Source organism: Eschrichtius robustus, chromosome 8 (assembly GCF_028021215.1).
Source record: "Eschrichtius robustus isolate mEscRob2 chromosome 8, mEscRob2.pri, whole genome shotgun sequence".
NCBI classification, from domain to species: Eukaryota; Metazoa; Chordata; class Mammalia; order Artiodactyla; family Eschrichtiidae; genus Eschrichtius; species Eschrichtius robustus.
The window spans coordinates 125,223,999-125,236,075 of record NC_090831.1 but is presented as its reverse complement, the minus strand read 5'-3'; the positions used below and the strand labels follow the sequence as shown (position 1 = coordinate 125,236,075).

General features: G+C 41.8%; 1 protein-coding gene across 5 annotated transcripts in view; it reads right to left on the bottom strand.

The window, feature by feature from the left end:
- Positions 1–12,077, bottom strand: part of GALNT11 (polypeptide N-acetylgalactosaminyltransferase 11) — a 48,629-nt gene that overhangs the window by 5,224 nt on the left and 31,328 nt on the right. For 4 of the 5 annotated variants that reach the window (XM_068549720.1, XM_068549723.1, XM_068549722.1 and 1 more), the window contains exons 6-9: positions 10,535–10,784; positions 2,952–3,069; positions 1,465–1,617; positions 742–960 (exon numbers count right to left, since the gene is read on the bottom strand). In XM_068549720.1, the coding sequence (XP_068405821.1) occupies positions 742–960; positions 1,465–1,617; positions 2,952–3,069; positions 10,535–10,784 (740 nt within the window). Of the gene's footprint in view, positions 1–741; positions 961–1,464; positions 1,618–2,951; positions 3,070–10,534; positions 10,785–12,077 lie in introns of those variants that run through there. The other variant, XM_068549724.1, reaches the window with a different exon arrangement.

Below are 12,077 nucleotides of genomic sequence, written 5' to 3'. Positions count from 1 at the left end.
GGCTTAATTCTAGCCACTTAAAAATTGCTGGCATTGTGAAAGAACCAGGAGAGGGATGCCTTCTTTATAACACAAAAGGGAAATTCGGGCAACAATTACAATATCTACACTTTCAGGAAGCAAATTCTAAGAAATGATTCAAGAAAACGGTACGATTTTATGGGCTAGACATCTAAAATTGAAGTGATATTATAAAACTGAAGAAATTTTATAAGAACCAAAAGGGAATATCTAAAGAATTGTGGTTGATCAATGGGTTTCTGCTAAGCTCAGATGACTGCTCAGGACATCGGGTGTAAAACCTGACTTGGTACCACCACTTAGACCCTGACCACCATTTTTCACTTCCTGTCTGCAGTCAGTTCCAGAGCTGAGGCCAACAGTATACAGCTGCCCCATTTCTCCTTTGTTTTCCTTTTTGGACTGGTCTCTAACAAGTGAATTTTACACTCACTCACATTTCCTTTATTTGTATATTCACATTTATAGCTATCCTCTTGGAAGCCAGCACATAACTTAGAGAAGCCATGTTCTCTTTAACACTGGCAGGTAAAGGATCTTCATATAAACAGCAAAGATATTAAAATTTCTAAGGTCTTACACCTGAGTAGAGGAAATTCTCCTAAAAAGAACATAATGGAAGGCAAGCCAGAGGCTATCCTTAAATATTTTAAGTCTACAATGTCACTTATTATATCACACAACATTTAATGAAACATTTTGCTAGGATCACTTTCTTACCCTTCCACGCTGGAGGACTTTGGGGCGTTTTGGCCCTCTATTGATAAAAATGGGTTGCTGGGGTTTGGCATTGGGCCCAGATATCTGCATCTCTGGGTAAATATTATCCAAATACCATTTAAATGATTTACAATCCAACTTCTTCCTCAATTCAACACGCTCACTGATATTTCCATAGCTTCTGGTTCTCAGATCAGGTCTTAAGGAAAAATACTGCTCCTGAATTTAAAAAAGAAAAATGAAAAATAAGAGAATAGATTTTTTTGTTTAAATGAATCACACCTCAAAAAAGCCATTACAAAGAAAATACTGAGAGTTGCATATGGCAGAAGAGGAGGTGGGAAGGAATACAGTGTGTGCAGAGTCTTGACAGGGGAAGCAGGGGGACTGGGTCAGAGCAAAGCCCAGTGAGCAAAAGAGGAGCCAGGTTCTTGGGAGTCACAGGAGGGAGACAGGCGGATAAAGAAACTGAAGAGAAACACAGTTTCTTCTGGTGCTGGCTATATTACTTCTCATAGACTAGACACTTGGAAAATTTAAAAAGGAGTCACAACAAAAAATGAGTGAAAGACTGGGTAAAGAGAAGAGAGAGAAGAAACACAGAAAGACATGGCCCTAAAGCGAAGGTCATTCAACAGAAATCGGCCAGAGAGAAAAGCAACCAAAGCCAACGGAGTTACCAGCCTTATCATCCATCCTTCTCGGTGAGAGATTTAATCTCACCTTATATTCATCCAGCCAAACATGTGCCAGCCGCAAGGAGTTGTGTGTCATGGTGTCCTGGCCCTCTGGAGAACCATACGGTCGCCTTTTCCGGAAAATGTGTCCAACTCTAGAGCAAGGGATGATGAAGAGCTTACCTCCACACATCCAGATCTGGTCAGAAGCAGAATATGTGTTAATAGTTCCTCACAGTGCTGTGAAATCGATGTACGAATTTTCATGAAAACAGGTGTTTGTGAAACCTTGCAAGATGCTTTATCTTATTAGATATAACTATTCAAATAGAATAAAGTCAAAGTGTATATTTTTAAAAATTATCTGTCTTTACGATTAAAAAGAAACAAAACTCTAAAACAATGTAATATTCTTTTACTACCCTGTGTCTAAAATTGTACTTACCATACATGTTGTTTTAACAGATCAAGGAAGTTGACCTTCAGGACTTAGGGACAAAGAATGCTTACTCATCAATCCTCTAATCTCAGTTTTACAGGTACTTTCTCATGAAACACAGACAAACATACACACACCACTTCTTAGAAAAAAAATTTTTTTTATAAAATATACAGAATAACTCTAGATTAAGATTCAGATCTTAGTTCTGGTCTAAATTTTGCCCTTGACTGAGTTACTTTATATAGTTATTTCCATTTTTATGAGACTCAATTACCTTATCTACAAAGACTGAACTAACAATATCTATTATACCTTGCAACTTTCAAATTCTAAAGATTAAGTGGGAAAATACATTTGCAAAAATACGAAATGGCATATGCACAAGGTATTAGGGTATCTGAATGGGGGGAATTCTGTTACGTAGACCAGGAGATGGGAGGCGGGGAGTGGGGCCCTCTGCTGAGAGAGAGAAATCTGAATTCCTTCCCTTGCCCTCTTTCTGCCTTTTCCAAAGACCGTCTTACCACCACAGCTGAGCCACAGACCCCACCCACAGCTGTCATCTGCCCAACCTTAGCAGCTGGAGGGAACGGTATATATAAAGGATTCAGTAATCTATACGCAGGTGTTGATATCATTTATCTTATCAGCTGTGCTACTCCTGAAAGTGAAATGAGGAGCTATTAATAATCTCTCCAGGAGAATAGGTGTGAACCAGGATGGTCTCACACAGTCAGGAAAATCTGATGACCCCAACTATATATGTCTAGGGTTATCAAATAAGATTAATAAAGGACAAAGAAAGAACAAAACTCTAGATTAAATGCACATGAAGACTTCTTAATACATACCCAACTATTCATTACAACTATCACTTTTAAATTCTTACAAAATAAATGCAAGGCTTCTTATAGGCTTTTGATATTTTGAATGGGTATTATCCACATTATAGATTGTGGTAAAATAGTGTTCATTAAGGACAATTTGTTAATAAAGACAGTCAAAGAGAATTTACAGAAAATATGGGATCATGGATGAAAATTATATTCCTTGCACACAGTTAATAATCAAGCATGCAAAAAAAAATTTACCCGAAATGATATTTCTAAATTTTCTCCTCCCCAGATATCCATGCCACTGTCATACTGTCCAAGTTCACTGAAATAGTTTCTGTTCATGGCAAACAATCCTCCAGCCATTGTAGGTGACCTAGAAAAGGAAAACAATTATTGTATCAATTGTATTGTCAATTATCTACTGTTCTTGTTTTAAAAAATTCAGTGCAGCTTTAGAACATTACTAATAGAAACTAGATTAACTATTATGAAACATTTTGTCTGATTTATGAGGGAATGAGCTGGGCCCCATAACTTAATTTTCTAGATCGCAAGCCCTGGCAAATGAAGGCTACTTTTCTAAGTATCACAAGTACTTTTAAAAATTGATTATAACTACTGTTGACAGAAATCCACCTGACTTATTTAATTCCTTCGACAGTCTCACAGAGCCACTGGGATTAAAAACTGAGCTCCAGGGCCTGCCAAGGAGAGAGCAGACAAACGTCACACTTTGAATTGGACTCACAGATGTGTTAGACCAGTGGTCCCCGGAGACATTTTTAGCTGTCACAGCTGTGGGGGAGGGGTGCTACTGGCGTCTGATGGGTAGAGGCCAGATATGCTGAACACCCTGCAACGCACAGGGCAGCACCCGCAACGGAGAGCTCTCTGGCCCTAAAGGTCAGTCCTGCCACAGTCGAGAACCCCTGTGTTCCTGAGAACTGACGTGGACAGGCCCCACAGAGCCTGAGGCGGCTTCCAGTGACCTCACTGGCCGAACTGCACCGGGGGCGTGGCGTCTAGTGTTCTGAGCGGCCGCCCAGAAGAGAAGCCAGAGTCTCTGCAGGAGAAAACACCGCCCCAGGATGAATGTACCTCCATAATTTTTCATATACAATGCCCAGCATTAAACAAAAATAAACAAGCAAACTAACAAATAACCAGGCAATCAGGAAGATAAATCACATGAAAGAAAAAAATAAGAGAAACAATCTACAACAGAAACAGATGTGCAGGGGTTTCAAATAACGGAGTTATCAGGCAGAGACTTTAACTGTTCAGTATGTTCAAGCATAAAAGACAAGACTGAGAATTTGGCAGATAATTAGATGCTATCAATAAATAAACAAAATTTATGCATCTGAAAAACACTTCTGACAAAGACAGAAAAAAAAAATGTCAGCAGCCAATGAGAGATTACCTTCAAAAGAAAAAAAAATTAGACAGTTGTTGGCTTCTCACCAGAAACAGTGGAAGCCAGAAGGTTCTTGAATGATACCTTCAAAGTCCTGAAAGAATATACCTGCCAGTCTAGAACTGAATATCAAGTAAAATTATTCTTCAAAATAATGGTGAAACAAACAAAAAAGTAAACAAAAAACCCACCACTCTTCCCCCAACTTGATCCGTGAGAATCCCCCTGCACTCCCCTCTCTGCCTTTGCAGTTGATCATTCCTCCCTTTTCCCTCAGCTTGAAGCATCTATGTCCAGTGTCTGTGAAATGATGTTTTATCTGTGTCTCAGGATAAGAAACGGCAATCATTCCACCAGGTGCTGGAAACTGATTAGCCTTGAGGCAAGGGTTTCTAGGGCCACAACTCAGGGATGTGTATTTAATTACAGGGTCCCCAGAAACCCCTCTCCTGGCTACCACAAGCATCGGCTTCTTTTCTGGTCTTGGGAGCCAGACCTGGACTGTTACCTCAGAGGCAGGGGCCCCAGAGAACATGCTGGGGCTTCCTCTTTGGCCACAGCTGGGCTCCCTTGAGCCTTGAAGACTGCTGGCTGTCCTGCAACATGAGCCACAGTGACCCTGCCTCTACCAGCTCACAAGATGCCTGGCCCCTCTGCCTAATCCAGTCCCCCCTGAGCCACAGGCTGCTCAGGAATCAGTTGCAGCCTGTGAATCAGGCCAGAGCTTGCTTCGAGCCCAAGAAGAAAGCTGTCTTACTGGTGGAGGCTGGCCTTCCAAATCCTGGAGCCAGCCCTGCCAGCCAGGGGTCACTTTTGCCCTTTGGTGACCACTGTTTTCTTTCTCTGAAATATCTTACAATAGGTGATAATGCTGCTGACTCAAATTTCCACGAAAAGGAAAACAAAAACTAGCTCTTGAGTGACACCCTGGTCTACTCCTCTCTGAGGAATCTTGTGGGAGAAGAATACTGTAGCTCCTGCTCTGTTTCCATGTTTCTGTTGGGAAAGAAACCCCGCCTGCCCTGGGGCATTGGTGCTTTTGTCTGTGTTGCCATCCCAGGCCTGCGATAGGGGCTTGTGTCTGCGTTGTAATGTCTGTACCACGTCTGGGGAGCCCTTCCCACCTGTCCAGCCAGGCACTAGCCAACCCCTTGAAGAGGCCTCCATTTCCTTCCTATGATCCAAGGCACAGGGGACCCCACCTCCCATGACCCCACCTTCAGGAGCTGTGGTGGCACGTGCATCCATGAGCCTACCCCTGGGCTACCTACCTGAGGCCCACCTCTACCCACAGTCCTGTACAGGAGTCGAGTAAACAGGATATCTCTGCGCCCCTGTCCCCAAAGGGCCGGCCAAGGGCTGCCCACCAACCTGGCTCCATCAATCCTGCATGACCAAGTGATAGTTGGCGGGCTCTGCTACCCAGGCCCTCTCCATCTCCTACCCTGCCATCTGGCAAGGGATGGGCCCTTTTCTGTGAACTGACAACCTGTGGAAATGTGACCAATTAGTGTGAAATACATGTTTAGCAAATGTTAGGTACTGTAGTTGAACCAATAAATGTGAATCCTTCTGCACACACACACACACACACACACACACACAAGGTGAAACAAAGACATTTTCAGAAGGAGAGGAATAATCAACTGAAGGTCCAACCAAAAGAAATACTAAAATGTGTTCTTTAATCAAAATGAAAATAAATCCTAGATGGAAGCTTGCAGATGCAGAAAGGATAAAAAGTAACATAAAAGGGGAGATACATGGGTAAACGTAAATGAATAATGGCTACATAAAAAAGTCTTGTAGGGTTAAAAAAAAAAATACACACGTGGGACTTCCCTGGCAGTCCACTGGTTAGGACTCCGAGCTTCCACTGCAGGGGGCCCAGGATGGATCCCTGGGTAGGGAACTAAGATCCTGCAAGCCGTGCGGCACGGCCCAAAAGTACAAAACCACAAACCACCCCACCCCCCCAAAACACACGTGTACATTTCAGCCATATAACTTGAAGGGGGGATAACTGGAGTATGAACATTCTGAGATCCTTGCATTGTTTGGAGAAAATACCAATCTATATTACACTTTGATATGTCAAGTATGAAGGCTATACTTTCTAAGGTAACCACTAACAGAACAGTAGGTAAGAAACTATAATGTCTAATAATGGGTGGCAGCTGGGAACAGAATAATTGGAATTCAGGCCAAAAGCAAATAAGAGCAGAGAAAAAAGAACATAGAACAGATAGAAAGCAAATAGTACCATTGTAATCATAAACACAAAAATGTAAGTAGTATTACTGAATGTAATCAACTAAGCCCTAATTAAAAGACAAAGTTTTCCACACAGGCTTAAAAACAAAACAAAAGCAACTACATGCTGCTTACAGGGACACGTATAAATATATGACCACAGGAAGACTGACAGCAAAAGGGAAGAAAAGTTGCACAATTAAATACTAATGAAAACAAAGCTGGAACAGCCATATTAATGTCAGACTATAAAGTGAAAGTTTCACTACTGTAGAAGTACAGAATGAAATACAATTCATAATGATAAATGATTTCATCACCAGAAGATTTAATAATTCTAAATTGTCATGTATCTATTAACATAGCCTCAAAATATATGAAGAAAATATATAAAGAACTACAAGGAGAAACAGACACACAATTGTAGTGGGAAATTAATATACCATTTTCAATAACTGATAGAACATGTGAATTAAAAATTAATAAAAATATAGAATATTTGAACAACACAATAAACTTGACCCAACAAATACAGCATCTCATCTTTAACAACTGCAGAAAATACAAATTCTGACCACAGTGTAAGCTAGGATTAAATAACAACTATAAAGTTTCCGTATGCCTGTAAAATAATAAATGCACTGCTAAATAACCTACAGGTCAGAGAAGACATAACAATGAAAATATTTTGAAATAAATGACGATAAAAAATGATATATCACAGTTTGTGGGATGCAGCTAAAGCCATGATTAGAAGAAAATTTATCATCTTAAATACATGTATTAGAAAAGAAAAAAGGCTGAAAATTTAAAAAATCTAAACATCCAACTCAAGAAGTTAGCAACCTTGATATCATAAAAGTGAAACAGCTTACAGCCAAAAGGGGAGAAAAAGTGGAAAAAAGGAGAAAGCGGTGCTCATAGCCTCACTGTTCAAGGAAGAATGTCAAATGATGCTGTCAAAAGTCAACAGAACGGGGCTTCCCTGGTGGCGCAGTGGTTTGGAATCCGCCTGCCAATGCAGGGGACATGGGTTCGAGCCCTGGTCTGGGAAGATCCCACATGACGTGGAGCAACTAAGCCCACGCACCACAACTACTGAGCCTGCACTCTGGAGCCCGCAAGCCACAACTACTGAAGCCCATGCACCTAGAGCCCGTGCTCTGCAACAAGAGAAGCCACCGCAATGAGAAGCCCATGCACCACAGAGAGGAGTGGCCCCCGCTCATTGCAGCTAGAGAAAGCCCATGCGCAGCAACAAAGACCCAACGCAGCCAAAAAAAAAAGTCATAACAAGAAACAGATTTTTTTTTTAAGTATCAAAAGGAACCAATACAGTAACTAAATAATCATCCTACAACAATAAAGGGAACATGGGAGTGATGTAAATGAGCTAAATCTTCATTTTTCCAACAGAGAGGGTCTATAGTTGGTTTTATGTTGAAAAGAGGACTATGCATATAATTTAGAGTTCAGGAAGTAAGAAATGGAAGACCAAAAATAAAAATGGTTAAAAGAATTTGTCTCTGGGGAGAAAGACTGAGAATGGGGAGGGAAGGGTTAGAGCCAGCCACTTGTCATCCTAAGTTGTTCTATACTGTTTATTACTGTGAATACATGTTTTTGATTAAAAATATTAAAAATTAAACAATGAAAAACAAATACCCATGAAGATGATGAAATAGGCAAAAACTGGCCACTGCCCTACAACTACGAACGAGAACACATGTAACAGTCCGAGGAACTTTCTGCTTGCACTGGCAAAGGGAAGCTGAAAATGGGGTCAGTGCTCCTGTCTGCCTCCAATCACAGTTCGTGAAGTCGTGGAGCCCAGAAACACAGAGGGACAGTCCCCAGGGGCAGCCCTGCTCTCCTGAGAGATGTGCTCCAGCATCTAACTCCCACCTGCAAGGCTGGGGAGCAGAGGGTGGGTACAGACCAGCACTGAAAGCCCTGGTAGGAAGAAGGGTTACAAGCATGTGAAGACTAGAAGACAACTGAGAACTGGGTGTGCTTTTTTCACGGACTTCACAAAGAACTGCAACAGATTCTCTCACAAAGCCTGAGAACAGAAGACAACCCATCCTGCCAGGAGAGCACCTCAGCCACCTGAGCTGGCCCAGCTCTCTATCAGCCTCCCCTCCAAGTCTGGTTCGGATGAAAGGAAGCTGGCAAGTACCCAAAGGCCAGCTGAGGAGCCAATGGCATTCTAGTCACCTGAGGTGTGGGGAAAACATTATCAACTAAAGGTGAAGACATGCATGCCTATGACTGGGCAGTTTCAGTCCTGTAAGCTAGAAGCCAAGAATAAGAATGCTGGCAACAGCACTATTTGTAAGGTGGAAAAAAACCACTGAAAACAACCCAAATGCCCTGCCCACAGTAAACTGGATAAATGTTATGATACATTAGTATAACAGAATATTATACAGCAATAAAAATGAATCAACTATATAATGCAGCACAGAGGCTTTTAAAGCAATATTGACTAAAAGAAGCAAGACAGTGATGAGTCCCATGGCTTCATTTATATGAAGTCCAAGAGTAGGGAACTGGACTACATTACATCATTTAGAAATCACACATAGGTGGTACAACTCTCCAGGAGAGCAAGGAAATGATGAGTGGGTCAGGGTAATGACACCTCTAGGGACAAGGGCAGGGGCTGTGACCAGGGAGGGGTATACAGGGGGCATGTGGGTGCTATTTCTTGACTTGGTGGTAGTTTCACAGTGTTCACACTATAATCATTTATTAAATTGTATGCATATATACATATGTATGTATACAAATGATTATACACTATAATCATTTATTAAATCGCATGCATATATACATATATACTTTTTACATATGCTATTTTTTACAGTAAAAATGTTTAAAAAAGGGACTTCCCTAGTAGTCCAGTGGTTAAGAATCCACCTTCCAGTGCAGGGGATGTGGGTTTGATCCCTGCCTGGTTGGGGAACTAAGATCCCACATGCCGTGGGACAACTTAGCCCGCACACCACAACTACTGAGCCTGCATGCTCTAGAGCCGGTGCGCCACAACTAGAGAGCCTGCATGCCTCAACTACTGAGCCCACGCGTTCTGGAGCCCGCACACCGCAACGAAAGACCCCGTGTGCCGTAACAAAGATCTCGCATGCTAGGGCTTCCCTGGTGGCGCAGTGGTTGAGAATCTGCCTGCTAATGCAGGGGACATGGGTTCGAGCCCTGGTCTGGGAAGATCCCACATGCCGCGGAGCAACTAGGCCCATGAGCCACAGCTGCTGAGCCTGCGCGTCTGGAGCCTGTGCCCTGCAACGGGAGTGGCCGCGATAGTGAGAGGCCCGTGCACCGCGATGAAGAGTGGCCCCCCGCTTGCCGCAACTAGAGAAAACCCTCGCACGAAACGAAGACCCAACACAGCCAAAAATAAATTAAATAAATAAATAAATAAAGTAGCTATTAATTTAAAAAAAAAAAAAGATCCCACATGCTGCAACTAAGACCCAATGCAGCCAAATAAATAAATAAAAATATATTTTTTAAAAAGCTGTATTAAAAAAAAGTTTAAAAGAAAAAGTAGGTCTAAGAACTTTAAAAAGTACAAATACAGACAAACGTCTCTGAAATCTACATGAGAAATTTAAAAGAAAACAAAAATAAGGAGAAATAACATATAAGAGATTTATAATATGAGAGAATATGGATGAAAATTGAAAATAATTCACATACGATGACTCAGTAATTGTACGAGTAGGAATCCATCCTAAAATCCTAATTATAGAAAAGGCTTATGTATTAAATGTTCTTCACAGTACCACTCACACTAGCAAAGAACTGAAGATGTGTTAACGACCAAGGCAATAACCATGGTATGTGATATAAACAACACAGCACAGGGGGTCCTCCCAGGCTATCCTATGCAACAACTATCCCAGGATACTGTTGACTTCTTCTGCCTTTCTCACTAAGATATAAATCCTTGAGGGCCTGGACAATTTCTTATTCATAAATCTTTCCTTAGGACTTGGCAGAGTACGTAAAATTCAGTAAGCACTCAAAAATTTTTAATGGACAAACAAGTTAAGCCAACACTTTTGCTTCCTGCAAAGGAAAAGGAATTATCTTTGAGTAAGTTTCCTCTTTTGGGAATTTTTCACACATACAGGAGAAATCTTACTTTATTGGTGCAGTAGCTCCGTCTGTTCCTCCGAGCTCAGAAAGGGGAACGAGGTCCCATTTGAAGTGCAGCCCCCAGTTGAATCCTCCCCGCACCACAGGGGACGAGCTGTAGGCCAGCGTGTCAGCGCTGATGATGTCGATCACCGGGCACACCACCGTTTGCCGGTCGTCCCGGATGGCAGCCAGCAGGGGCTGCAGCCACATCACATTCACCTCGCAGTGGCTGTCCAGGAACACCAGGACTTCTCCTGGGGAGGCAGACAACAGAGGCCCTGAGAGCTGCACCGCACTCAAGTTAGATGTGGCCACCAGTTCACGTGCTGATGCATGAACAGGCGTGAAAGGTAACTGCCACCCTTGCAGCCCAAACTATTAAACCAGTACTCAGAAGCCTGTTAGCCAGGAATTCTGTCTGAAGTGTACTGCTATGATTGAAGAACATATGCAAACAATATGCACAACCTGTGAAAAAATTTACAGACGATTCACATTCTCCTCAGTAAAAAGATTCAGTCTCACAGGAACAATTCAGTTCTCTGGACAGCCAGGTATGGAGTGCGGTGCAACGATAGTGGTCAGCTGTGCGTATTTTTAGTACAATTACTGTAATGGAAATATTTATAAGTTTAGTATGTATTTCCCTGCCTTAGTAAACAGAGGTTAGAGAACATAACTCATTTTCACTGGTGATCGGACACATGACCCTGTTATCGATTATGGCTACAACATGGCGATTCTCAGGAGTGAGAGAAGCGTGCAGCCCTCTCACCACGTCAGCAACACAGCTCCCTCCTCCTTGGATTCACCACTTGACTACCACGCACTCGTTTCTTTTTCTTCCATTTCCCACGCTTCCTTTCTAATCCCCCCAATCTCATCAGCCACGGGATGCTCTTTTCTTCTAGTTAATAAAATTAAAATCGTAAAGATTTTATCATGCATTTTTAACTCCTCTTGATAAATGTGAGCAGGAGTGAGAGTTTCTTTGATAATCCCAAACTTCTTTGATAACTTAATGGTTATTCTGAACAGCTGAGAAACTTAGAATCTCATCATCAGACAGCATTATTTTTCCAAACGTTTATCCATGAAATGTATTGATACAGATTTTACGTGAATTTCATAAAGCACCGGATGCATCCTATTCAAACTAACAGTAGCAGAAACACCTCCAGCAAGAAAGTTCTCCAGGATGACGGCGACTTAGTCGTGCCCTCAAGGCCGCCTGTGAAGGACTTTATGAGGCCGTAAAGAGCACGCCGCTCAGCAGACGCCGTTTAATACAGAAAATAAGGCAGAATGTTCAACCTGCGCGCTATTCAAGTGAAGGGAACTCAATTCAGTCAAGTTTCCTCTGAGGAGAAAATGTATAATAGCTTTTTTTAATTCTAAAAATGTTACTTTTTCAATTAAAGCCAATTTAACTAAATGAAGTAAGATAATAACAGTCACATTGAACCTGAGATTGATTTCCCAAAAACTGGCTTATTTTTTGACAGATCCTAAACTATATTTGAACAAGGACCAACAGATCATAAAGA